The sequence below is a fragment of the Tympanuchus pallidicinctus genome, unplaced genomic scaffold (genome assembly GCF_026119805.1).
Source record: "Tympanuchus pallidicinctus isolate F22 unplaced genomic scaffold, pur_lepc_1.0 scaffold2, whole genome shotgun sequence".
NCBI lineage: Eukaryota > Metazoa > Chordata > Aves > Galliformes > Phasianidae > Tympanuchus > Tympanuchus pallidicinctus.
The window spans coordinates 12,328,540-12,356,128 of record NW_026294721.1 but is presented as its reverse complement, the minus strand read 5'-3'; the positions used below and the strand labels follow the sequence as shown (position 1 = coordinate 12,356,128).

The 27,589-nt window shown below is 37.1% G+C and overlaps 1 protein-coding gene across 1 annotated transcript in view; it reads left to right on the top strand.

Annotated features, from left to right (window-relative positions):
- CLNK (cytokine dependent hematopoietic cell linker) overlaps positions 1–27,589 on the top strand; it is a 50,265-nt gene that overhangs the window by 20,054 nt on the left and 2,622 nt on the right. The window contains exons 4-17 of the mRNA XM_052681667.1: positions 1,546–1,586; positions 3,477–3,639; positions 5,782–5,855; positions 6,154–6,199; positions 9,133–9,161; positions 9,493–9,512; positions 10,934–11,062; positions 13,803–13,830; positions 15,880–15,898; positions 17,062–17,131; positions 18,139–18,179; positions 22,531–22,664; positions 23,025–23,102; positions 25,271–25,426. Coding sequence (XP_052537627.1) covers positions 1,546–1,586; positions 3,477–3,639; positions 5,782–5,855; positions 6,154–6,199; positions 9,133–9,161; positions 9,493–9,512; positions 10,934–11,062; positions 13,803–13,830; positions 15,880–15,898; positions 17,062–17,131; positions 18,139–18,179; positions 22,531–22,664; positions 23,025–23,102; positions 25,271–25,426 — 1,028 coding nt within the window. The remainder of the gene's footprint in view (positions 1–1,545; positions 1,587–3,476; positions 3,640–5,781; positions 5,856–6,153; positions 6,200–9,132; positions 9,162–9,492; positions 9,513–10,933; positions 11,063–13,802; positions 13,831–15,879; positions 15,899–17,061; positions 17,132–18,138; positions 18,180–22,530; positions 22,665–23,024; positions 23,103–25,270; positions 25,427–27,589) is intronic.

Genomic DNA, 27,589 nt, shown 5'->3' with positions numbered 1-27,589 from the left:
GCTGGGTAACAGAATAGATTATAGACTAACCTGGACATCAGTTTGTAAACTGACATTAAATATCAATAAATCATCCTGAAGTCTCACATCTGCCCCCTTTTAGAGTTAAGTCATGAAACATGTGGCTTAATAGCTTTAATGTTTACCACTATTTTTCAATTCTGTTGTTCTCTGTGGAAGATAGAATCACATTTTTTATTAACAGAAGTAAAAGGACAACTATTTAAAGACTGTGACTGTCTTTTCATTGTTATATTGGCCCTGTCTAATTATCCTCTTATCTACATCACTTTTCCTCAGTGCCATTGATTTAATTGGGCTTATTTCTGATCCACATCAGCATAACTAAACAGGAAATCAGACAACTAATTCACATGAATAACTCTGCCTCTCATTCATGACCCTCTGTGTAAGAGATTAAAACACTGTGTTGTATAAATGAACATTGAATGCCATCTGCTGGGGCATACAACACTCTGCAATAACAGGCTCATACATTATTGAAACCTTAAATAAAATTAAAAAAAAAACACTTCAATAATTTTAAAGAGGCTGTGTATGTAGACTGGTTTCCTTCAGAACATCGTTGGAAGACAGGTTACTAGGGCAGCACAAGATAATCTGACAATCTACTTTCAGCACTGAACTAGAAAAGGAGCGTGTTATAAGTTACTATTGACAGAAGAACTTTAATGCTCAGCTTTTGAAACCAGACTATTATGCAGCCACAGATACAAGATCCATGAGGCTAAAGACAGCTGTGCAAGGGTTTGTTCAACAGTCTGGACAAGGGCACTTGCTGGGTATGTACATACCGTGACTGTTTTGCATTCACCAGTCCCTAGATTAAAAGTGTAAATCAAGTTAAGGGCTAAACTAAGAACTCTTCTCAAACAAATTCACTTTCTTATTCATCGTCCCCTTGGATCTGCAGTGTGCTTTTCTTGATATCATAACATCCATTGGCAGACAGCTACCAGTTGCAACAGTTTGCAGCCTGATACTGCTGCTCTTGATTTTGGGAATTGTGAATTTGAAGCTTCCCAAACTGAAACCAGGACTCCGATCTCCTGGGCAAAAGCTGCAGATTCTGTGCTATTACACCAAAGACATCAGCACAACCCTTTTTCTAGTTCCATCTTGAAAGCAGGAGGTCAGACTTTCTTGTACCATTAAAAGGACAAGATATTTTTCTATGCAGAAGAGGGATTTCCAGACCATGATCCCTGAGCTTAACAGCAGCAAACCATGCAGTTCTGCACCAGGCAGCAAAACTCAAAAAACAAGGAAGAGCTCAAGCATGAGCCCCTGAGTGGTTTCTGTGAGTGGGCTCAGACAAGCTAATGGTTGTGAATAGCTACAGAGTTACTTATTCATGCTCTGCACAGGTCAACAAACTCATGGGTGAATTGTCATTTGTTTAAACCACTTATCTTTAAAATACTGCGCTGATGACAGAGTTTTATTCCTTCACGTAAGCTACTAGTTATTGTATCCTTTTCTACAGAATGATATCTGCTGACATTTTTTCTCTATTTCACATAGAAAATGAAAGAAGGAAAGTTCCTGCTAATACATATTGTACTGTAAGTATTCATTCCTCCTAAATTTTTCTCTTTCACTCCTAAATGTGTGTTCTAGCTACAACACTGGTAGCAGAAAACCTAGTCCTCAATGGGGAATTTTAAAGGGATTTTTTTTTTTTTTTTTTTAAGTACGTAGAACAACTTTTACTTTGTGTTAGTGGGAGCTAATTGAATTGACCTAATTCTCTGTTTACAGTATGTATCTGAAATAGTCCTTTATTGTAAGGTCATGCAAAAGTAGCAGGAGTCAAGATGAACAAGCACAAAAATCCTAAGCCTCCAGGTTTAATAACTAACTAATGCAAATAAAAGCTGAAAAGATAACAGTACATATTTTAAACATCCTTCCACTTCTGCGCAAAAGCTCGAGCTTCAGATGTCAGGCGTATAAAAAAAGACTGCAAATACCTTACAAGTTAGAGAAAGAGGAAAAGAGAGCACAGATCTGTTGCTCCAAGAGCAAGCTGAACAAATAAAGGATGAGTGAAGAAGGCTGATATAATCAATATTTTGGCTGCTTCAGAAAGGTTAATTAATTACAGTCAGATACTACATGGAATTAATACCAACTAGAAGGCAGTAATGGCACAGAACAGTACAGGGAAAGAACTGCTAGGACAGCATTTACTTATACTAAAGCATCTAAAGAAGAATTTGAAGTAATTTCTGAGACATTAATTGATTATCTTTGGGATCATTCTAAAATGTTCCTAAAGCAACAGGGAGAAACAGGGGCAACTTCAATTTTTATTATTATTATTATTATTTTTATAGCAGATCCTGAGGGTGTACTGGATACCTGGAGAGGCTACCAGAGTTTGGAAGCATTTTATGAAAAAATGTCTAATTATTTAAAAAATACTGATAATGTGAACAGGGACAATGATTCATCGAACATAAATAATTTTCTTTTTAGAAGAAATACAACGATGGGAAAAAAGAAAGCAGTAGATATGATGTATCTTAAATTTTGTTAGGTCTTTGGCATTTCCCAGAAGAGAATTTCACAAGCAAACTGTAAAAATCTGTAAATATTTGTAATATTTTCAATTGTTTGAAAAAGATATCAACCCTCACTGTACTTCCCAGAGCTCTGCTACTGAACTGGAAGTAGTTACCCAGCAGAATACCCTGTAAAATCCATGTGTCATACAGGGTGTGTGCAGAGTATAGTGGTATATTTTTTTTTAATTAACATTTGCAGTTATAGAAAGACAAACATTACCCTGAAATGTATCATCAAAAACAGTATATTCTTGGACATCTCCCTGATGTTTTCATGAAGCTGTGCATAGCCTTGAAGAGTTGACAGAAAAGTAATACTGCAGATAGAAGGATCAAAATCCTTTGAGTTGGCTGAGAGCTCAGAAAAGGCCTTAAGGACCTGTTCTTGCTTAGTCTAGGAGTGAGAAGACTAAAAGAAAATACAATTGTAAACATGGAGTATAATAAAAGTTGAAATAAAGTGGTTAATAATCAATTATTTGTGCGTGCCTTTAGAGGGTGAAACAAACTGGTATAATTTGTAGCACTCCAGAAGAAGCATTAACCAAAAGGACAGGCAGCTAGTGGAAGACAACGCCTTGGGAAGATGTTGATTCCCCATTAGCACAATATTTAAGAGCAGATTAAAATAAAGAACAGGGAAGCTGCAAGCACACAGTGGGTGGATACACCTATACTGTCTCTGATACATTCTTTACTGAACTTTGGGTACCTTCAGTTGAGATGATGCAACAGTAATCTCAAGTCCAACCTATCAATTTCCAACAGAAAATGTCCCATGTACCAAAATACCTGGTTCCGGACCTCAAGTATTTCCAAATATTAAGTTAATCTTGAACTTAAACTTGTTTGCATTATCTGTATATATCCCGCCCTTCTATGTAGGACAAACATTTCACAAAGAGGGGACAGGATGAGTTAAAATCATCCTCCAAACTATCTGATGCGGATGAAGATGCTTATGAGACAGTAAGTTCTTCCACTCTGGAGGCTGTCCAAGATCTGAGAATCCTTCCTCCCAAACCTCAACAGGATTCCGTATACGCAGGTAACTTTTTCTGTCTGCTGGAAGTGAGCCACACATAGACATAAATAGGAACAGTACACTTTTTTTGTGTTTTCATTCAGATTTTCTATTGCTTTTTCTATATATTTTTTTAATGATATAGTTTAATTGAAAAATAAAAGACTAATGGGAAGGGACAAGAGAAGAGCTTTATCTTCAACTGCATATTCAAAACTTACCCTTCTTTCCCATTAAATTATGTTAAATTAATAATCGCTGATTTCTTTTCATTATGGTATTGCCTTCATGATCTCATTCTATGATCTCATTTCATATTAAATCTTCAAAATCTGACTGGTCAAACCCACAACCATTACAGGAAAGCACACTGTTACTCAAGCCTAGAAAACTTTGAGATGGAATACACACTAGAAACATTAAAAAGTTTCCTTCAGATTATAATTTGCAGATGAACAAATGTAGCAGGCTTGTCAAAAGCATTTTCTGACACTTGTAACATCAATAATAAGAAAGTACTTAGAATGTATTTCTCAAGCATTCTTAGCCTTACAAGATAATTGCATTAGTCACGTTTTGGGTTACTAAAGCAATCTGAAATCAAATTTAATGCCCAAATATACATAAACAAATAATATCCAGCCTGCAGAAGCTAAATATCATCCCAGATACCTATGTCTAGAATTAACATATTACAAAGATCTAAAATAACTCTAAAATTGAGAAAAATTTTAGATGACTAAGAATGGAAAGCAGAAGCCAAAAATATCTGAACATACAGGATCAATATATACATATGAAAGTTCTCTCCAGTTCACATCAAATACCATTAAGATTTTCCATTGTTTTTTGTAGGAGTGTATTTGATCATAAAACCCCAGAAACGTTAAGGTTGAAAGACATCTAAGATCATCTAGTCCAACTACAAACCCATCTCCACCATGTCCTACTAAGCACACCACTCAGTGCCATATCTCCACATTTCTTGAGCACCCCCAGGGACAGTGACTCCACCACTTCCCTGGCAGCCCATTTCAGTGCCTCACCACCTTTTCTGAAAGGTTTTATTCTCTAACATCCAACTTAAATCTCCCCAGGTGCAACTTGAGGCCGTTACCTCTCATCCAGTTGCAGTCATCTTGGAGAAGAGGCCATCTCCCACCTCACTACAACCTCCTTTCAGGAAATTGCAGGGAGCTGTAAGGTCTCCCTGGTAAAATTAAACAAACAAACAGACAAACCACAGTTCCCCAGTACCACATATTATGCAGACAAATCTCCTGCTTTTGGGGAAATCACAAGAGTAAATACACCTAGAGCTCAAGGGATGAGCCTCACATCATGGTGTCTCTCCTGCCAAGCAATTATGACGTTTTACTTGATCACAGACATTCTGAAGAACCAGATACTCTATGTAACGTACAAAGACTCTTTAAGGTATTTTACTTGGAAATCTAAAGTAACTTATACTCTTTTTATCTTGGGTAGTAGAAAATACTTTCAGTCCACAAACAGCATCTTTATTGTTTTTACAAGACTGTCCTGAGGGGGAGAAAAAAAAAAAAAAAAAAGAAACCAAATTAAACAAAATGCTGCTTTTTTACCTTCATGTTATGCCCAGTAAGTATGATATGATACAGGTGTGAAGAAAGGTTTTGAAATGTACTTGAAAAAGGCAAAAATTCATATACCATCCCATTTTGCCATCTTACCTAGAAAATTAAAAATGCCCTAGACATACAGTTGAGAACACATGCCAGTTCACACTTCATGTATTTCTTCTAGTGGGCCATGAGTGCAGTATTTATTAGAAGCTAAAGTAAAATTAAAAGTTCTATGAAGGGCAAACCCCTCCACCTTACACTAAGCCCCAGTAATTCATTCAAGATAATGATCAAATTCACAGATCTGCTCACAGCTTAACTGCTCTTTAACTGTGTACCAGCTAACAAAGGTTTATTTATTTATTTATTTATTACCACTGTGAGGTAGGTGATCAGTGCCTCTACTAAAGTAATATGGAAGGAAAGGCAAAATGAAAATGCTATAAAAACGGCAATGCCTGACATCAAAACCATATTCTAAACATTAAAATTTCTTCATCTTGAAAGACAGCATCTTTCAAAAGAAAGAATTACTCAAGATTGCTTTTTCTTCCTCTTACAGATAAACATTGTCTGAAGCCTTCAGGTACTACCCACACAAGCAGTCACCCACCTCAGCCCACTCAGTACTTGCCTGTAAGTAAAGACCATAAGCTCTGTCTGCAAACGCATTTCCTCTATTCTGTAACATGTAACATAAAGCTACATGCACTCCAGTTGAAGTCTAAGCCATGAACAATTTGATTTTTGCAAGGTCACGTAGGATCCTGTTTTGCTATGCAACATCCTCTCAGCTCACCTTCTTTTGTTGATGCCTGAGGTCAAGAATGGATCTACCATTTGCAGCATCTCAGTCAAGAATAGCACTGTTTTTACCAGCTGCAGTTTCAAGTATGATGCCTAACATCACACCTTTATTTGATTTTATTTACAGAAACATACGTCTGCTCTAGAGGCGAGGAGCGTGTCAAATGTTGAAGGTATAATTAAAAAGTCTATCTAGTTGTTCAATCAGAAAACAGAGCTTCCATATTTAGCTTTGATACATACATAGACATTGCAGATGATAGAAAAAACTGTTTTCAGAACAGCAGCCGCTTTCCCAAATGATCCTGCTGCTAAATTTCAAGTACTATTTCAACAACCCAATACTAAGGGAATTGTCTAAAAAAAAGTAGATATACTTTAATCCAGAACCTCAATTTCTCAATAGAAATGTAAAAGGGCTGCTCCAAAAATAATGCCTCCTGTTTTATTATAATAGCCCACAGCATCAGAGGCAAATGTTGTCGGGATGGCAGTAGAGGCTGAGCCTTCCCACCAATATTCCATTACATTTTGTTGTCGTGTGACTGATGGCAGCAAAGGGGCAGTCTAACAAAATGGCATCTGAAGAGCACATGAAGAAAAGGTGTGCCACCGAACTCCTCCGTGCAGACAAAAATGGCACTCACTGACATTCCTCAATGCTTGCTGAATATTTATGGAGACCAAACAGTGAACGTGAGCACAGTGAGGAGGTGGGCGGTGCATTTCAACAGCGGCAACAGCAGAAGCAGGTCACCTCTGATGGTGCACGACATGCAGGCTCCTGTTCATTGCTAGCAAAAATGCATAGCTAATGATTGTGTGCTGCAAAATAGTATTTTGAAGAGAATTTGCTCTATCAAATTGAGCTCATTGTACCTGATGTCATTTCCATGGAAATAAGTAGAAGGCATTACTTTCAGAGCAACCAACATATTTACAAAAGCTACCTGACAATATTCTTCTGTTCAGAACACACTAAATCTATAGAATTACCTGCTGTAAATTTGCTTCTCCGCTCCTTTGCCATTAACTTTAAATTAGCTTCAAATTTCTACATTTTTGAATTGTAAATATGCCTTTCATTTTTTGTTTGTTCTGTTTTGTTTTTTTTGTGATTGAATTGCATACAGGCTGCTGTCTGAGTCTTAGGAATTTAATGAGGTCTGCAACTATTAAATTCTTTACAATTTTAATCAAGAATTAGTTTCTATTAAAAGTATATTTCTAAACACTTTATTTCTATACATTTTTCTACATTTTTTGTATACTTAAGATATAGCAATATATCACAGTGTCGACAACTGAAGAATTAGATGTTCAATTCACCTTGAAAGAGAATTATGGTTTTTCATTTATCATTTCAAATCTTTGAACCATATCCAAACCATGGTCAGAAAGAAAGCAATTACCAACCCAGGAAAATATGATCACCATGTTCACTGTAAATTTTCAGACATCCGACAAGCCAGAAAAGTAATGCAAAGAATCCCATGCAATATAAGGTTGTTTGGGTTTTTTTTTTCCCCTTTGTTCCATACTCAAAGGATTGAACCAAATAATTCCCATAGATTATAAGAAATTAAGCAGTATGAAGTTCACAAAATGAAAAACTGAATCTTGTGAGCAAATAGTGATATAGTTTGTACAAAAGCTGAAATAAGAGCTGGCCACCTTCAAAATCTGCAGAAATTAATGTTATAGGTATATCTGACAGCTGGCCAGCTTTGATAAAGCCTCAAATTCCATGTTGAATTGAAATTGGCTTCATTGTTTGTCTGCCAGCACAAGGTACGTGCTGATATCAAGAGAGATGAAATAAGGACTGTGCAGGCAGCTAACTTGAATTCTGCAATTTGAGGATGGAGCCCACATATATTTGAGTACTTCCTGAGCCAATAGTGCCTGTGGATAATTTATTATTTTTAAGTAACTACCCTGTTGTTAAATATCCTAACATTTATTCTCATACAAAGTGCTATTAAGCGGCGTTGCCACCAGATGGCATAAATAACACAAAAACTTTTTTTTCCAATAGCTAATTTTTCCAATTGCTAAATACTTAAGGTGCCATTATTTTAGTTCAGAGCAATTTGCTATGGCTTACCTGAGGGGGAATCCAGGCTCTACTTCACCATTTTTCACATTACTTAGGATGTCTGTACATAAAACTTCTAAAAATATTTAACAAACCAAACTCTACTGCAAATACAGTAAAAATCTTATCTATGCATTTTATTTTAACTAGCAGGATGTCCCATATGCATTTAAAATCAGTCAAATAATTGTAAACTCAGAAAGAGCAATAACAGAAAACAGATATTTTTTTATCAAAACAAGCAAAAAAAAAAACCCCACAAATAATCAGCACACAATAAAGTCTCAGAACAATACTTAACTTTACAAAATATCTGAATAAATTTCAGCTTCAAATATGCCACTTTGAAAGCTAGGGACAAAAGCAAACTTCATGCAGTTTTATCAAGTAGCATGAAGATTATTTTATCTGCTCTGTTTTATATTTTGAGGTAATAAAACATCCTTTTTTTTTTTCCTACTTTAACTTCAGGTAATAGTTATGTCCCTTATGAAATGAATGTCATTTAGAAAGATTCACCTGGCTGCAGTACAAAAAGATTCTCAATATTTCCAGGATTGCCACAATTATCTAAGTATACATAGTCTAGTATTTAATTGGAGAGAGGTACAAACTGTTAGAAGGAATCTTAAATTGCATTTCAATCTATCTGTGAATCCATCCTCAGAAAAGACAAAATAAAATATAGAACAAAACTCACTGCACTTACGTTAAAATTCAGGGCCCAGTCTGGCCAACACAAAGCGTGCGCTCATCCCATCTCCAGCAGCCTCAGCCTTCACTCCCACAAACAATCTCTCACTGAACCACTGAAGCTTCCAGCCCCTACATATAGGTTGATGTTAATTAATGTCAACCATTAGGAAGCAGGAAAAATGTGGATATGTTTGCAGGATGAATGTGGTGGCAATGAGCTGGTGGGTGAGGGTGGGCTGTCAGTAATAACAATTCTGGGATAAAGCTATATGTAGACAGTGCTCAACTAACAATTATTAATAATTATCTTAGGAAAAAGAGTGAAAACACACGGACTCCAGGTAAGCAGTCTCTGACCAATTACATTTGCACTAGCTGTTACGCTGTGGAATGTATTTGTAAAAAGCACACTCCAGTTTTGCTAGCACTAACTGAAGGATGAGAAGTCTGCAGGCCTATGTTACCTCACTAATTTGCATTCATGGTTTACAGTGACATCTTTTACTCTTCAGTGATTTTAAAGAGGCATATTTAAACCTACGTTATGTGTTGTGGAGTACATAAAACTTTGCCTGTTGACACAGAGATACCTGCTTTATCTGAACTACTTATATTTCTGCTGGTAAAACAAGGGAGAAAAGCTCAAACATATTTTTGTTTTTTCTTTTCTAGAAACCCTTGCCTCCCCCACGGTAAGATCAATTCAGAAATAGCTTTCATGCTTTTCCCAACACAGGATGTCCAGAAATCTGGAATCGGGTCCAATGCAGCCACAAATTGTTGGGGGACGGGGACAGGGAAACTCTTCATTTATCTAATTTCCTTAGATTCTACTCACAATACCATATCATCTCCACTGTCTTTTAAATCTTTCTGCTTTTTTTTTTTTTTAAATAAGTTCAAATCATGTTAATAGAAATCAACTGCAGTTATTTACTCCCCACAGTAGACAGACCAAGTTCTATTCCATGAACACGTATGAAAAAAATTTTCTATCATATGCCAACAAAAAAAAAACATTTTTTAATTTATTTTTTTTTTCCCCACTCTCAAACAATTATAGTTGCTACAAATAAAACAATTTAGAAAGGTAATCCCAAACTGCTAAGTTTATTCCTCAATGCCTGTATTGAACACAGTAGGATATGTAAGCAGGTTTAAAATATGATCAGAGCTATAGAACATTCCAGTTCTGGGGCCCCCAACACAAGGTGAGGCGTTGGAGCAGGTCCGGAGGAGGGCCACAAAGAGGGCTGGAGCACCCCACCTGCCAGGACAAGCTGAGAGAGTTGGGACTTTTCAGCCTGGAGAGAAGGCTTTAGGAGAACCTTGTAGCAGCCTTCCAGTACTTGAAAGGGCCTACAGGAAAACAGGGGAGGGACTTTTTATAAGGGCATATTGTAACAGGACAAGAAAATCATAGAATCACAAGGTTGGAAACTACCTATAACATCATTTAGTCCAAGTCTGCTCGTCACCATTGCCACCACTAGCACTAAACCATATCATGCAGCACATCATCCAGATGCCTCTTGAACACTGCAAGAAAATGACCTTAAACTGGAAGAGGATAGATTTAGTCAAGATATCAGGAAGAAATTCTTTACTGTGAGGGTGGGAAGACACTGGAACAGTTTGTCCAGAGAGGTTGTCAACACTTCCACCCCAGACATGTTAAAGGCCAGGCTGGATGGAATTGCGAGCATCCTGGTCTAGAGGGAGGCGTCCCCACCTATAGCAGGGGGATTGAAACTAGATGATCTTAAAGTTTCCTTCCAACCCAAACCATTCTATGATTCTATATTACTTAAGCTGGAGGGCATTTCCCAGCTGGGCCTTACCCACCCAGAGATATCAGCACTGAAGAGCTGGCATGTACTGGAGAAGAGCATGAAAGCGGTGCTAAGTAGCATAGAACACAGTACAGCACATTCTTGCAAATGTAGAATATTATCTAAAATTATAATTGCTATTGAATCAAGCTCAGCACAAATACATTGAAATACTCTTGGAAAATCCCAGCGTTTTCCCTTTTGCGCTTGCATTTACAACACAGTCTTTGCACCTCCTTCATTCCCTAAAAGTTCTTCCAATTCTCCCTTGGCTCTTTCAGGCCTCTGAAGACACTGCCAAAACAGTATCATCCACTTCCTCCAGCACCAGAGAAAAGCAGCCATGTCCTCCACACCAGGGAAACACCCAGCCAGTCTCATACTTCTTCAGTATCAGCAAAGCCCACAAGGTACTGCTACATTTATTCATGCTGATTTCCTGAGAATCAAAACACCCTCCCTGTCAAAACCACCAGACTTCTCCATCGCACTTCTGCCTATACTTAAGAAAATAGCTGTTGATTCTTTAGACAGCTGTGAATAATCAAGAGAAGTAGTATTTAGCATAATATGATACCAGCATTTCTTAAAGAAAAAACTGCCAAAATAGCAGTAAAGAGGTAAAGGAGTGGAAAAGTAGGTGGAACTCTCATGAACACTTTGATTAAAGTCCTTTTTTTTTTTTTTCCACTAGTATTTAGAGGTTTGGCAATCACTTCTAAGTAAAAGTAATTGCATTTGCTCAGCACAGCTGGTAATGGAAAGCCAAGTATGGGGAAATAACCTGACTGTACCAGAGAGATACAGAAATACCTTCATATCCCAAGGATATTACATTCAGCAAAAGAGATGATAAATCTGTAGCCAGAAATCTTGCTCCAGCTGCCACAATCTTTTATGCCAGAATCCCCCCAGCTTCTCCTACGTCATACAACACACATGGTCATACAGCATTTGGAGAGCATGGATAGAGGCTGAGTCCAGCAGTTGTGTTCAGCTGTATGATAGAGCATGTTTATGTCAAGTTACGAGACTGACTGCTATTTTCATATAATATATTGAGCTACATGAAAATGAATATGTGCTACTCACTGCCCTGTAGACAGATACATGTGCACTCCCATGTGACCAAAATATATGTACATAAATGAGGCAGGCAGTGGACATGCTGAGAACTGATACACATCCAGGGGCAGTTGGATATAATGCACAGTGCCTCTGTGAAAACCTTTTGCAGCCAGAATTTTAGCCACAACTGAGCCATGTCAGTTCTACCCAACCTTCTGCAAATACATTCAATTTCAGTTCATCGAGGTGGAATTTCGCTTCATTTTTATAAAAGGTCACCAGAGTCAAAATCCTATAATACAAATCCCACAAGGAAAGAAAGAAAAAAAAAAAACAGCTAACAAATCCATGAAGAAATTTACTTCAAGTATATACTTAAAGAGCTAGCTCTGAGTATGCTTTATTTTTCCTGAATGGCACTTAAATTCTTTCAAGGATTAGGTTAAAGCTGTTGGTTGTTAAGACATTTTATTAATATGAAGTAGCTTCATATTCAGATGTATGACCAGACCTATAATTGAGAAGTTCCAAATCCCATGGCTGATCCCTCCTCTTGGTAGGGCAGCACATAAAACGAATGCTGTGAGAACTACTACAGGCTGCACTTGCCAGCATCAGTATGCAAAGCACTTGGACTTGAAAGGTCCTATTACAAAGCCAAACTCTTTAATATAAATACAAGTAATTTCTTATCCTAGAAGTGAAAGGAGGCAGAAAAAAAATCATAACCACAAGATTCCACATTGCAGTTATAAATACCAAAATTTTTCTAAAGCATAGATATGTGAATTGTAACAGATTTTTCAGTCTCAGAGGTAGGAGAGGGGCAGCACAGACTAAAACCACACATTATCTGGGAAGGCACTTCACATATTTCCCACATAAGCACTTCACTCGAAATACTTGTCACCCATCACCAATCCAGTCATAGCTTGGTAGGGAGAAAACACATGTAGGGACTGCAGCTTAACTTTACTAGGCACCCAACATTCTAAGCAGTCTTCTGCTTGTCATAAAATGACCTCAGAGACCAAGCTAACAAATCACACGTTAACACAAAAGCATCTATCCAAACCTGAAACATGTCCTCTCCTTTCTCCTACCCTTGCAGAAATGTCCCTCCAACAGATCCCAAATCTCTTGTTTTTCAAACACACCATGCTTATGTTTTCAGCACAGGTAAAAAGAAGAGACCCCTCCTCACTGAAGAAGTCTTGAAACATAACTCCCAGGACTTTTTATATACTTTCTTCCTTTTGCATCCTCTTTGAATGATTTAGTAAATCACTGAACTTTCAGAAACCTGGAGCCTTTGGAAAACTACCAGGTGCTTATCCATATCTTATGTTCCTAAAAATCTTCTAAAATCTAGACCTCAATCTCTTTTATTATGAAATACAGGCTATATGTGTTCATCAAACTTAGGACATCCAATAAAATAGGTCAGATTTGATATGCTGCCCCTTTTGAGGGGCAGAATATTTTCTGGTGATCCCCTCTGAGGATGGAAAGGTATCCTTGTTGACCAGGCATATCAGAATACAGCATAAAAATGCCTAACTACCAACTTGATTTGGGACCAGAAGGAGCATTCTCCACTTCTCTTTACCAGCTTGGGTCTTGAGTTCCTGGTTTGCATCTCCTTTTATCTACACTTTCTGCCACTGTGAATGTTTCATTTTTGAAAATCCTCAGTCTTTTAAAAAAAAAAAAAAAAAAAAAAAACCTGCTTCTACTTGACTTTAAAGTTTGTAATAATACTTTTAGAATAAGACGCAGGATACAGAATAAAGCTTATAACTGTTCATATCTCTTCTCCTCTCCTCTCAGAAAAAATCCTAAATGGGACTTCTCTCATTTGCCATAATTAATACCGTGGATGCTGTTCTTCTTTATGGAAGTCTATAACCTTTTCCTGCAAATAATTTATGTCAAAAAATAACCAGCCTCTGAATTTCTATAGCAGTAATAAAATGCCAAGGGCTGTTAATTTTCAGGAACGATGTAACTAAAGTATTTAAGTTCCCAGTCATTTTTATTTTATGATAATGAAATTTTTACATATAATTCTTTCTTTTCCAGGCATCTATCTTTTAGAGACCTGAATGAAGTAAGTAATCATCTTTGTATATATTATTGCTGCCAAAACCATACACTTTTCAGGGCTGCACAACTTCTGATATAACAGTATTTTAGTCATGACTTAGCCTGATAGGTAAAAACACTATAATAACCAAATTATTTTCGGTCATAAATATATCTTTATGTATATAGTACTTTCAAAACTGCTGTGCTGTGAATGACAGTTAAGATCCTGAAGTTCCTTACAGAAATAAAAGCACTCACAGTGTTAAGCAACCTTCCCAAGTAGCCAAATAAAAGTGCATCTCATCAGTGCCAAATGCTGCAGATGTCTATGAAAGCTGTGCAAAATGGAGAGTCACTTGAGTGCTTTCAAGGCCAGTAATGCTAAAGAAGAATCTCTGGGCTCTCCTTTCCAACAGAGGCTGCCAACAGAAAGCTCTCCCTCACCGCCCACACCTCTAAGCAGCCTATGGACAGAGGGCAGAAACTGAGACACAAAGCCATGAACTCACTTAAAGGCATAATACACTGCTATAACGTTCTTTTTATCTCACTGCAAGGGAGAACAGGAAATAAAGGAACCTCTACACCAGCTAAATATAGCCATTTACTAACACAGATGCTGTATCACAATCCTATAAGCTAGTCTAACTTCAAAATGATTTGAATTTTAATTCTGCACAGTCCCAACCAGAGGGATGTCCCAGAACCTCACTCCTGCGATGGTCTGAAACTCCTATGCTTTGAGAGGTTATTAAAAACATGCTTTGATTGCAATATTATAATTCACATTTAAAGCCAAACAATATTACCAAGAAAGATAATATTTTAACACAAAAGCTTTGCCATGTCCCAGATACTGATTCATTACAGAAACCAAATAAAAAACACTCCCAAGAACAATAAACATCTTACATCTGTAATTAATATTTCTGGCTGGTCGCAATACAGCTGTGCAAAATACTGCAGCTCCTAATAAGCTCATAGTTTGGCTACAACTTAAGGAGAAATACTGTATATCTCATAACACAGAAAAGACAAAATTGGATTTGAATGGGTTCGCCTCCCATTCATATTGCTCCTAAGATATAAATAGTTTCAGCACAATCTAGAGGAGAAGACGAGATGCACCCTTGCCAAGTTCTTGAACACCAAACTGCCGGTCAGGGTGATTGAGAGGGGAAAACTAGAAAAAAGGAAAACAAAAAAATTAAGAGGGTAACTATGAGGATGCTGGAATAGGTGACCCAGGGAAGCAATGAAGACTATGTTCTGGATGTCTGTAACACTGAGGTGAGCAAACCTCTGACTTCACCAACCATCTTGTGCTTTGAATAGAAGTTCGGTCTAGATACTTGCCCAGATCCCTTCCAACCTGAATGGTCAAACCAATTTCTAAGAAATGCAAAAACATTAATGGGAAGATAAGTTTTTGGGAAGACTAAAGAAGCAACATCTACACAGAGCAAAAAAACCTTCTCTTTAATATTTATGAATTATTTTCTTCTAACAAATTAGAAACCAAAATAGTTACCATTCCCATGTGAATCAAAATACTACAGAAATATAGTGAAAATGCACCAAACTCTGGTCTCTAGAAATCTGTCATTCATTTCTTTGTAATATAGTATGCTGTATTTAGACTCTCCACACAGTGATTTTGAATGAAGTATCTACCACGACAGCAAAAGTAATTACACTATCAGTTAAGGACTCTGGAAAGAAATGACTGATTTTAATCTTCGGATAGTGTGTCTCCAGTCAATCAAAATCTCTTTATTTCATACCAAATCGATGAGGAACCATATTGTTAGTTAAACTGACGTGCGAAAGCAATAATGAAATGGCAATCATTGTGATAAACCCTATGTTCATTTATACCCCTGAACATTCATTTCTCATTGTTGCCAGTGGACTGAGATGAGAATTCAGCCTGAATTTCTGACAAAGTGATCAGGTACTCATAGTTGAATGTCTATAAAATGTTTTAAATTGAAAAGATATTTGGATTTGTTGTGGTAATTCAAGTTGGCAATTAAAAGAAAAATATTTACTGTGTTATCATTTTATATAGGCATCTGGAAGAGATAAAGGTTAGTATTTAATTACACAATATTATTTTGTTTTCTTTCTTTTGTATTACAAGACCAAAGTATTCTATCATTAAAACTCCATCTGAGGTAATCAGTAAAGGAAACTGACATATATCCTGCTATATAGGATCTGTCTGGCCCTATATTCAAACTAGTATTAGACATCCCATTGATATACATCTGCTGATAATAGAGAGATTTAGACTGATCTGTACGCTTGTAGGAGTTGAGCAGAAAAAGGAATTTAACTCAACATTTACTACACCTATCCGGGTAAGCCAAGCAACATACTCGTTCCAGGCAAATCAAATTCTTAAGGTCCTAGGGGAAAAAAAAATAATATTGGAACCTTAAAAATATGAGAGAGGGATATCCTGAAAGGTTAAAAAAACAGGCACAATTCTAATCTGCCAATACATCATCTCCTTTCTCTCCATCTTGACTCTCTCCTGAGAGATGCGAGGCTGAGAATTTTGAAAGAAAGATTTTTGGAAGCTACAAATAAAACAATGGGTGGTGGTTTGGTTTTGTTTTAAAATTGTGTTTTACAAATACATAAATTCTTTAAATGCACACAAAGCTTTTGAAAGAACACCTTATGTCACTCAGTTTGTATGTATGCATGAAGGTCCAGGAAAAAAAATATATATTTTTTTTTTTATTTGACAATACCTCAAAGACAGACACAGGCTAATTAATCATGATGCTGTTTACACCTCCCTGTCAATGAGTTCATAATTTCTTCTGGCAACCAGTTCATTTTGTGAATTAAGGTGCAGTTTCCTGATTTTCAGGTAGAAACAGTACTGACTGCATTGATAATTCATTATCTGTCCCACTCTACAAAAGGGATTTATAAACTCTCCGTACATTTCTAGTATAGCATTCTGTTCTTTACCATTCTGTTAATTATATACATTACCAGCAAAACTTGTGATGCTCAGCATCACCATGTAACATTCAGTACTACAGTAATGTTTCTCAGGGAAATAATGAGTTGACTGATTTAAATTAAGCTAATTGTAGCCTATTTCTCCATTGAACTGCTTCCCCTTGGAAGAGCTTGGTTAACTTAATTCTTTTTCATAGCAGTTGCTAAATACTGTTAAAGTTACACATAAGAGGAAATAATAAATTCTTACACGTTTTATTAATTGATACAGATACAAAAAAGAAACTTGAATTGATTGTACAAGATCAACAGTATAAAGCAAAGTATCTTCCTAAAACCAGGTAAGAATTTCATTATACTAGAAGCTTCGAGGCCTACATTTTCTGCAGCTAAAAAATTTTACTTCACTACGTAATAAAAGCAGGATTATAACACTTCTTGATGCCATGGAGTGACACACTATGTTTTTACCTGAAGCACAAGAGTAACCATCCTCTGGAAGTTCTTTCAGGCTATGCTTGAATTGTTATCTTTATTAGCATACTACTGTATTATATTTTTGCCTAAGTTTTCAAGAAAGAGTGTTAAACATACCATATGAAGTCACTCTTCCACCTCCAGCCTCAGCATTTCCACTACATTCTATTTTCTATTTTTATATATGAAGAATATATGCATGGCCTTCTTAAGGCCAATTACTATTCCATAGAAATCTGCTACAATTCTCCTACTTTTTTAGCTTACATAAATCTTTTGTAAATGTGTTATTCGATCTAAATCCACGACACCCCTCCGAAACCACTCAAAATATAAAATTATAGGATAAAGTATAGGAAATGTGTCTATGATTTAACGCCTTCCTTAAGTAGACAAATGCAGCAGAATGATTGAACAGAACCTCTCATCTATCCTTCTTGATGACAATAGTACTTCTCCAAGATAAAATAATTATCTGTAGTAAACGTGGCAGCACAAAAGATCCCTAGTACTGTACCAGTGGCTCTGAGAAGTTATCTGACCACTGTACTTCCCAGTCCTAAATAATACTGCCACAAAACATCATAATATAACATGAAAATCTTGCAAAGACTTGCCAGGGTCAAAAAAGGTATGTAACTTCAAAAAGTGGCTGGAGAAATTAGTAGAAATCAATGGAAGAGAAATCAGCTGAAAGCTGTTAAACACAAAATCACCACCTGAAACCAGAAGTGTAAAAAACATCAATGTGTTGAAGGATTAAAGAATATTTTGGGGCAGCACAGCTGTACATTGCTCTGTGATCTTACTCTTAAGCAATTGCCACTGAGAGAAATATTTTTCTGACATTCCTTTCATTGCTTTCTCCTAGCTTTCAATACACGCAGAGCTCCAAAAACGTTTGCAGTTCAGGTAAGAACCAGAGATCACTTTGAAAACTAAACCAGGAATGGAGAAATACTAATCACAGTTATGGTGACACTTTAAGCACCAGCTCTACGGGTCTGTGTGTGTGTGTGTGTGTGTGTGTGTGTGTGTGTGTGTGTCTGCACTGGGCATTTTTGATGCACATAGTCACAGAATCATAGGAGCTGGAAGGGACTTACACAGATAATTGAGTCCAACCTCCTGCTAAAGCAGTTCCCTGCAGCAGGGCTCACAGTCTCCAGAGGAGGAGACTCCACAGTCACTGTGGGCAGCCTATTCCAGTGCTCCATCACTCTGTCAGTAAAGTTATTCCTTGGATTAGTACTGGAATTCTCATGTTCCAGTTTCCACTCATTATCCCTTGTTCTGTTGCTGCTTGCTACCCATCAGGATCCACCCCTATTACCTTGACTCCTGCATTTTAGATATTTATCTCAGCCTTTCCTCATATGGAAGATGCTCCAGGCCTTTAATCACTCCAGAAGTCCCAGTACAAGGGGACTGATTGTTTTTGTTTTGTTTTAAAAAGACAGAACAAAACAATAGCATAATCAATAAGAATCAATAGAACTTACTGGCCGTACTGTGTGCATGGCTCAAGTTCAGAAATGCCTCAGCTGAGATCTCAGGAAAACAAGGAGATTGGGACGAGCTGCTGAACAATGATGGGGATGGGAGCAGAATGCAAATAGCTGGGCAAGCAAAGAGATATGAAGAAAGGGCACTAAGCAGCACAGGCTTCCTTCTCAGTCAGAGCTGTGGTCAGCTGACTGGAAGCTGCAGATGTTGAGGATGTTATTTGGCAGCTGCTATTGTTTTGATGACTTTAAGTGAACACATGGATCTTTTCTTTGTGAAAACTGCTTTGGGAATTCTGCAGATTCCTAGAGGGAGGGACTTGCAGGTAGCATTATGGGACAGTTCTGTCAGCATATTATGGCTAGAAATAGATGACTCACTGAACTGCATAGCATTCTGTGAAGGAACAAACAGGCTTGGGAGCCAGCAGTGATGGTTGTGCCCAGCCCTGGCCCCTGGAGTGGTGTGTCCGGTAACCATGGCAGTGTCACTCCCACCATTGTCCCTGTGCTGTCTGCAATTCCCTGAGCTAGATGTGCCCAGGAATGGTTTCTCCACTCTGTCTCGTTATTCTCGAAGATGATATTTCCACAAACATCCTTAAGAGGTGTTAGCTTTTTGCTGTTGCATCTCATTGGACCTGTTGCATGCTAACCTATCTCTACTAAATAAATAAATAAATAAAAAGCTTCTTTTTATTTAATCCTTTTGGCCCCAAATTTCTATGTTTCATCTCTCCTTATCAACATACTTTCCATTGCTTTAAAAAGCATTTTCATAAAGGAAATAAATAAGATTTAAACAAACAGCATCTGCTTACAGACTTCTCAAAACCAAAAATCATTCATTAACCCAACTTTATGGTAAGAATTATGCAAGCAAAAGAAAAAAACTTATGATTGTGCTCTGCAATTTTTATTTATTTTTTGCATAAATATATGATGAAAAGATGCTAGAAGGGAAATTCTCTCAAATATTGGCCTTTCATTATGAAATTGAATGACAAAGATGTATACTGTAGAAGGAGTACATATAAATAATACGATCCTTTTTGTTTTGCTTTGGGTGTTTTTTTGTTTGGTTTGTTGTTTTGTTTTTTTGTTGTTGTTGCTGCTACTGTCAAATGTCATTTGAAGTACACCAGTCGGGTTCACCCATACTGTATTTCTGTTTTTAAAAGCAACTCTTTGAGAGTTCGTGCCCTGGGAGACCCAGGGGTTTTGGGGACTCAGAGGCAATCAGACACATCTGTGCAGGTTAACCTCCTGCTATCATTGTCAGCACTTACTGTACTTTCATACTCTCCCTCAACTGCCTCTGCAAATGCCCTATCAAAAACAGAAGCCTTCAAGCTATTCTGACAGCCTGAATTGCATAATCTGAATTTATGCTGTAAGTAGATAAATACCAGTGTAACACTATAAACTGATGGAAAGCACAGCAACAATAGCAGGGTAGCAAAGTCCCAGGCTGCAGCAAGTGAGGATAAGCCAAAATGCAGAGCTGTAGACACAGAAGCAAAGGAAAGGATCTGCTTACCTTTAGAAGGCCCCAGACAGGCAGGGATCGTCCACCCAAAATTCCTTGCCCCCACTGCCAATCCTTAAATGAAGTCTGGGAAGGGGTGGATTCTGGCTCTACCCCCTTCTAGTCATCAGGTTCATTGCATGCACCTGAGCTCCCTTGGGTTGGCCCTGCCTTCCTACCAGGTGCTCAATCACTGGCTCAAGCCATGACTTAGCATTTCCACTACAACCAGGAAGCACGTAAAGGCCCTATCATTTGTTCGAAGTAGGATTTACCTCAACCTCAGCTAGTCCCAGGTCAAAGATGCCCACCTCCCTCAGCTTCCTGTGACAAGCTCCAGCTCTACAATGGTGGTGGCCCTGCACTGAGCCACTTGTATCTCCTGACATTTTAGCCACTGTGGCAGCACAACTCCATCTGTTCCCCTCCCTGCACATCTACTGAAAACCTCCCTTTACCTCTGTTTCCAGCTGTTCTCAATAGCCTCTCATTCCTCTCTTCTGTATACTGATATTGATTCTTTTTCCTAAGTGCCCTGTACCAATTTCAGGTTCAGAAACTTCCACTGCTCCTCTTGGTCATTCAGTCAGGCACAAGTCCTTTTCCCTCTGTACAAACACTGCCCTTGTGAAGCAACAGGGACAGAACAAACAAGTGCCCATACCCCCCTGGTATCCTACAATTTTCTTTAAAGTCCACATTTGAAATTTTAAAAATATTTCATAAATACAGTATTGATTTTATTAGATATATGCAAAAACCTTATTTTTTTTTAACCATATGTAAGCACATATTTCTTTCACACTGATATTTTTAGTTTTTGTTGCTAAAAACAAATTATTACCTGCAAAAAATGTAACCATTCTTTAATTTCTTGGTGAGCATCTCCATCCACTTCTCACCCTACAATTTAAGATACACCAGAAAGAAATTCTACAGAACATATCACAAATGTAGAACTAACCGTGAAGTCTCTTTTAAAAATAAAGTATGTGGGGACAGTCACAAAAATGAAATGTGAATACAAATGACAGCTTCAAGGTATAATAAACCTAATAGCAGCATAGAAGGACTTTAACAATTCAATCTGATCACAGAAAGAAAATGTAGATGCTTGGCTCCAAACCCTTTACACAATCGGCTCATAATTTCATTTCTGAGCAGATCAATTGCCCTCTGAATGTGAATCAATATGTAAAAAACATTGCTTTTTTCTTACTGACATCAGTGGACATTGTTTACAGACTTAGAGACAAATGTAATGGTGCTGTAAACCAGAACATGGTACATACAACATGAAAATGTGAAACAATTACAATTATTACTGTTCTGTATGAAAAAGTTTCTGAACTCCCTTCATATGCTATCATATTTTATGTATAGGTAGAAGAATAATATACTGATAAAACATGAACAATAAATAAGAATATCATTTTGGCAAGCAGTGCTATCTCTTATGACACAAACCAGAAGGAAAAGATGGAAGCCATCAATTATTACATTCCTCTCATTTACAACAGTCATTAAGTCATTTCTCCAAATAGCGCTGCATGTAAGAAACAGAAAGGCCTTCTGTTGTAAGGCAGGATAGGCTTTTACGCTACAATTAACCATTTTCTTCTCATGGTGTGCATCTGCAAAATGCATCCTAACCATACACCTGGAATCTTTTCTAAGGTTATTTCCTCTGCAGCCTCACCTGCCTCAATCAGTCCAAGCTTTCCCACATCACCCCACACTTGATGCTCCCACCTTGCCTTGCACGCTTGCACAGATCCCAGGTGATACTCTGCTGAAGGCAGCATTAAACATACAGACTACAGATCGCTTGCTTTGGGAAGACATTTTTCATCTGTCTGAACATCCTCAGATGGGTAAAAGCAGAGCAGAATTACATATGAACATATACGTCCACCATTAATTATGCTATGTAATATTTGATATTTTATTAATAATTTATATTTAATATTTTGCTATGCTCATAGAATGATAGGATTGCTCAGGTTGGAAGAGACCTTAAAGATCATCAGAAAACATTATATTTCTTGAGGCATGAATCTGATAACATTGCTGCTGCCTATGCTGACCTAAGGGCCATCATAACAAACAGTTCTAAATTTCAAAGGTTACCAAACCACAAACGCTATTCCATTGTATAAAATTCATAGAGTAAAATTAAGATCAAACTAAAAGCAATACAATTCTTTTCCTTCTACATTTATTTTCACAGGGTCCACTGTAAATGCAGAGAATGTGTCAGTCAAGAGGTCACCGCCTCCCATACGCTACACAGCATGTGAAAATAAACCGAAACATTCATTTGTAAAAGAGGAAATGGAATATATTGCCCAACCCACCCAAAAGGTAAAGAATACTTTACTTAATGGAAAGGATTTTTAGAAAACAGGATTATCAGTCTATAGCATGCACACGTCTAAGAAATGCTGCCTACTGAAAACATTTCTCTAAGAAATTAAATAGCCTGAAATCCACGAGCTTTCAACATGCCCGAAAACAATCCAGCATGAGCTGATAACAATTTAGATGTTTATTTTGAAACAGATTTTCCAAAATGATTTCATGATATAGATGCATTATAATTATTTTAATAAACTGCCATAAAGTTGCTTTAAATGCAAATTAGATATAATCTGTTTTTACTGACATTTGCTTCTGCAGCTGTGGTTTGTTTCTATACACTGATTATTATGTCTTAAAATTAAGGACTTAAACAAATATGAATGGTATGTGGGAGAATACGATCGCCACGAAGCGGAGGCAGCACTGCTGGAGGAGAACACTGTGAGTACAATTTATCCTGAAACTCATGGTGTAAACTTTTAGAGAAAACATCCTAAAACCGTCCAGAGCAGCTCAGGTTTTTTTGTAAATTAGCCATATAATCCATACTAACTTTGATGTATAATACAGAGTTTAAAATGTTGCCAACATATATATACTACCAATTCGTCTACTGATGAATGCATCAGACATTACTGATGAGGTTAAGGACACGATTTTACTTTTTAATTAACTTCTTGTCATAAAAGCATCCACTTAACTTGCTGTTTTGCAGTCATTGTTAATTTCCAGCTTTGAAAGGCATAGCCTGGAGGGAGCAGAGTGAGTAGAATGGATCCAAGTTGAAGGAGGGAAGATTTAGGTTGGATGTTAGGGGGAAGTTCTTCACAAGGAGAGTAGTTAGGCCCTGGAACGGGCTGCCCAGGGAGGTTGTGGATGCCTCGTCCTTGGACGTGTTCAAGGCCAGGTTGGACGGGGTCCTGGGCAACCTGATCTGAATGTGTACGTTTGGTGGCCCTGCTAGGCAGGGGGGTTGGAACTACATGATCCTTGAGGTCCCTTCCAACCCGGGTGATTCTGTGATTCTGTGAATGCTGTTGGAGGCAGAAGGTGAAGGGCAGATACACCAGATCCACCAGAAAGAAATTCTAAAGAACATGCATGTCACAAACATGGACATTTCCATGAGCTTTACTACTGATTTCAGCAAGCACAGAATCAGATACACTAACATTATTAACAGCATTCCTTGATCGATATTATCTCTTGGTTTCTTCATTTACTGCATATCCTTAAAAAAAAGAAAAAAAAAAGTTCAGTACTGGTGGTGCAGTTGGCAGTTCTGGTCAGCAACTCCTGCAGCTCCTACTAAAGTGACATTAATTTGTTATTATTCACATAAAACCTAAAACTTGGGTAATGATTGGAATTCTCTGAAATTCTTAGCTTTGTTGATTTTTTTTGTTTTTCAATGGTATTCTCTAACACTCTCACAGATAAAAATATGGAACCATATATGTGAATACCCACTCAGTGCAATAAATTAAAGAAATACTAATTTTGAAAAGCTGACATTTTATTTTCCTTTCCTCTGCACTTCTACTGCATAAATGAGAAATATCATGTTGGCATGATACAAAATTGCTTGCATGAAATAATATGGGGATGTCTTCATTCCATCACTGTTAACATTTTTCTTTCTACAAGAATGACCTAGTTAGACAGATCACAGAATCTGAAACATTTTCTAGATAACATTTAGGTTCGTGAACTCCTTAGGCACATGAGGGGCCTCACTGTGCTGAGTGAAATTGCTAAAACATTTGCAGTCATGCAAATGTTTACCTACATACTGAACTTATGACTATGAACTGCCTGTTGACAGATTCTGCAGGGGTGTCAGCTCCAAACACTCCTGTAAATGGCCGAAACTACCTTTCAATATTATTTCTCTGTTATTAGCAATATTAGTTCTCACTGTTACATTTTGTGGGTATCATTTTATTATTCCACGTTCTAAGAGAAACTCACTACAATTGAAATTGTTGTAACAATTGTGTAAAAGTTGTATTACGCTGAGATTACCCCAACAGTGTAAATATGTATTAGATCAGAGTAAGACTCTCTACAATTTAGAACTCTAAGGTCATATTAAGCATTAAAAGACCATATCCTTGTATCATAAACAGCTGTTTCATCCATACACTGTCTTTGAAAGCAAATAGAAAACCAATGAATTATAATGCCTTTACTCTCTTCCTACTTAGTCACTCATTAACTCCTCTCTTTTAAGCAACTTGACTTTCAATATCCCATTTTCACTTTAAGATCATTTACTAGAGTATGACAGATTTCAGCTTAACAATGTACAATATGGCAGCACATGATTCTTCACTGTTATCAAGCAAACTGTTGGCGAATTATATACAACTTATGGCAATTACTAACACAAAGCTGAATTACATATAAAGAAAATACTTTTTTACGTTGCTTTTTTTTTTTTACATTAAATTTAAAAAATAGTTTTTCTTCCAACTGTACAGTATCGCACTGTTACAATTAACTAATTCTGCACGATTTTAATCCAAACAGCAGTTACAGGTAAATGTTATGATATACTTTTTACCGCAGTGTACAGTATAACTGCTACAATAATTTGTGTTATACAGGATGAGACTTTCTTGATTAGAGATTGTTCAAAGAAATCAAACACTGAACCATATGTTTTGGTTGTCTATTATGGAAGAAGAGTATACAACATTAAAGTACGTTTTCTGGAAGACAGTCAACAGTATGCACTGGGAACAGGGCTCAGAGGAGACGATGTAAGTAAAATCCCTGCTTATGTTTCAGTCTACTGCTTCTGTGTCACACTATACAAGTTCTTAACATCAAAGACAGTTATGAACTTCTCATATAACATACTTGCTATGCTTCATTAAAGTTTGTTTTACAATACCAGCATTTGAATTGCATCTCAGTGTTTCAAGAAACCTCAAGTTAATAATTTAAAATCAAATCTTACGTAACATGCTCTGATTTAAAACAACATAAACGTTTCCTAAGTACTTCTGATTTTTCTACCTATTCTAACACCTGCAAAGTAAAGGGGAAAAGTCCTCCCTTTCCAGGTATGTATTGTTCTACTTATCACTGTAGCTTATTTTGTAGTCTGGTATATTTAAGATAAGCAGAAATATTAGAAGATATACAACTCCGTATATCTGACAGCTTGGCCTGCTGCTGCTATTAGTGCATAGCCAGATTCTCTAATCATCTGTCACTCATATAACAAACTGTAAATCAATATTAGAAAGAAATTAAGAGGACAAAAGCAGTCATGGATATTTAGAAGCCATGAAAAAAATGTAGGAGTGTTATTTTCCCCTCTAATCAGTCTTTCAAAGATGGTTAACTTTCAGTCAGCAATTCCTTTACATTAGTAGTGTTTTTTCCACAGCTAAACTCAATTATATTCAATAATATGATGAAACTAGTTCTTATCTTGTCTTCGTGCTTAAGTATCAAAAACTCTATCTGCATGTCTTTCACACAAGAAAAAAACTAAAGTCATCTTATAAAGATGTGATAAAGAAAAAATAAAAAATTACTCAGCTGAGCATTAAATTCAGCTACACAGAAAAGCAGAACAAGAAACCGCTACAAAGGTTGTTAGATATGTAAATAAACATATCCCAATAAGGTGAAATGGTAAAGCCCACATAGCTGAATCTTCAATTACATCCTTTTTATACATGTTAGTACTTTTAAAAGTCATCCTGCAGCCGAACACCACATGGCATGGGGGAAAAGGAAAGGAAGAGTAAAGGCAAAACAAGCCAAAGATCAAGATAAAAGTATTTTAAGAAACAAAGGAGAAGCGGAAGAGAAAAAAAAAACACACAAAGGAAGTGATGCAAAAGCAATCACTCAGCACCTCCCATGGGTGAGCCGAGGAAAAGATGGCTCAGCTCCTTACACCCCATCCACGCCCGTTTTTATTGCTGAATATGACATCACACAGCACAGAATACCCCGCCGGTTAGCCCAGGTCATCTGCCCCTCGCGTTCTCTCAGCGTCTTGCTCACCCACTGATCTATTCATTGCGTGGGGGGTGGAGTGAGAAACACAAAGCCTTGACGCTACCTACTGGTCAGCAGGAGCTAAAGCATCCGTGTGTTACCATCTAAAAACACTGCACCACACGATCTGCTATGAAGGAAATTAACTCCATCCTCACCAGACATGTCCAGACAAGTCAAAAGCTAACAAAGATCTGAATTCAAAACCTACCCAAACTAATTTCAGTCATTTAACAGGTCCAAGATTTACAGTTCAACTCTTCATGGAAATCACGGGAGAAACCACGAGCTTTCAGGCACATGAGATGCAAGTTAACTAGCTAGTTGTTTTTCAGCAAGATTGCTTTAATAATGAATAATAAACCAAAATCTTTACTGTACACAAACAGTCAGAATAAATTGTACTGCTGGTACCATTACTGCAGCATACTGCAGTGCAGTCTGCTGTGAAATACTGTCTACGGTTCTGAACTGAGCCTCACAGATAACTTCCTGGAGTTTTATTATAAATTAAGAGACTGAGAGTTTAGCTTTCCATGACTTTTATGTTGTTCAGTCTTCCTGTAACTGCCCAGATGAAAAAGCCTCAGATTAGAAACAAGGGATTTAAAAAAAACTGAATGAAACTGAAATATAGTATACTATGAAATAAAGATAAAAATGCAATCCGTTTGTCATTTGAGCAGACTTGACAATTAAGGGAACTAAAAAATTACATGAATATAAAAACCAACTGGGGGGAAGGGATTTTTACTAAACTAAAAGGAAGCAGAGCACAATCTCACCATCTCAGGAAATACCATAACGAATGACTCTCTTGTTTGTTTCATCTTATGCACAGAAAAGAGAGCATCTTGAACAGTGGGTCTGGTCTGAAACTAAAATTGGAAAACTGCAATCTGAGA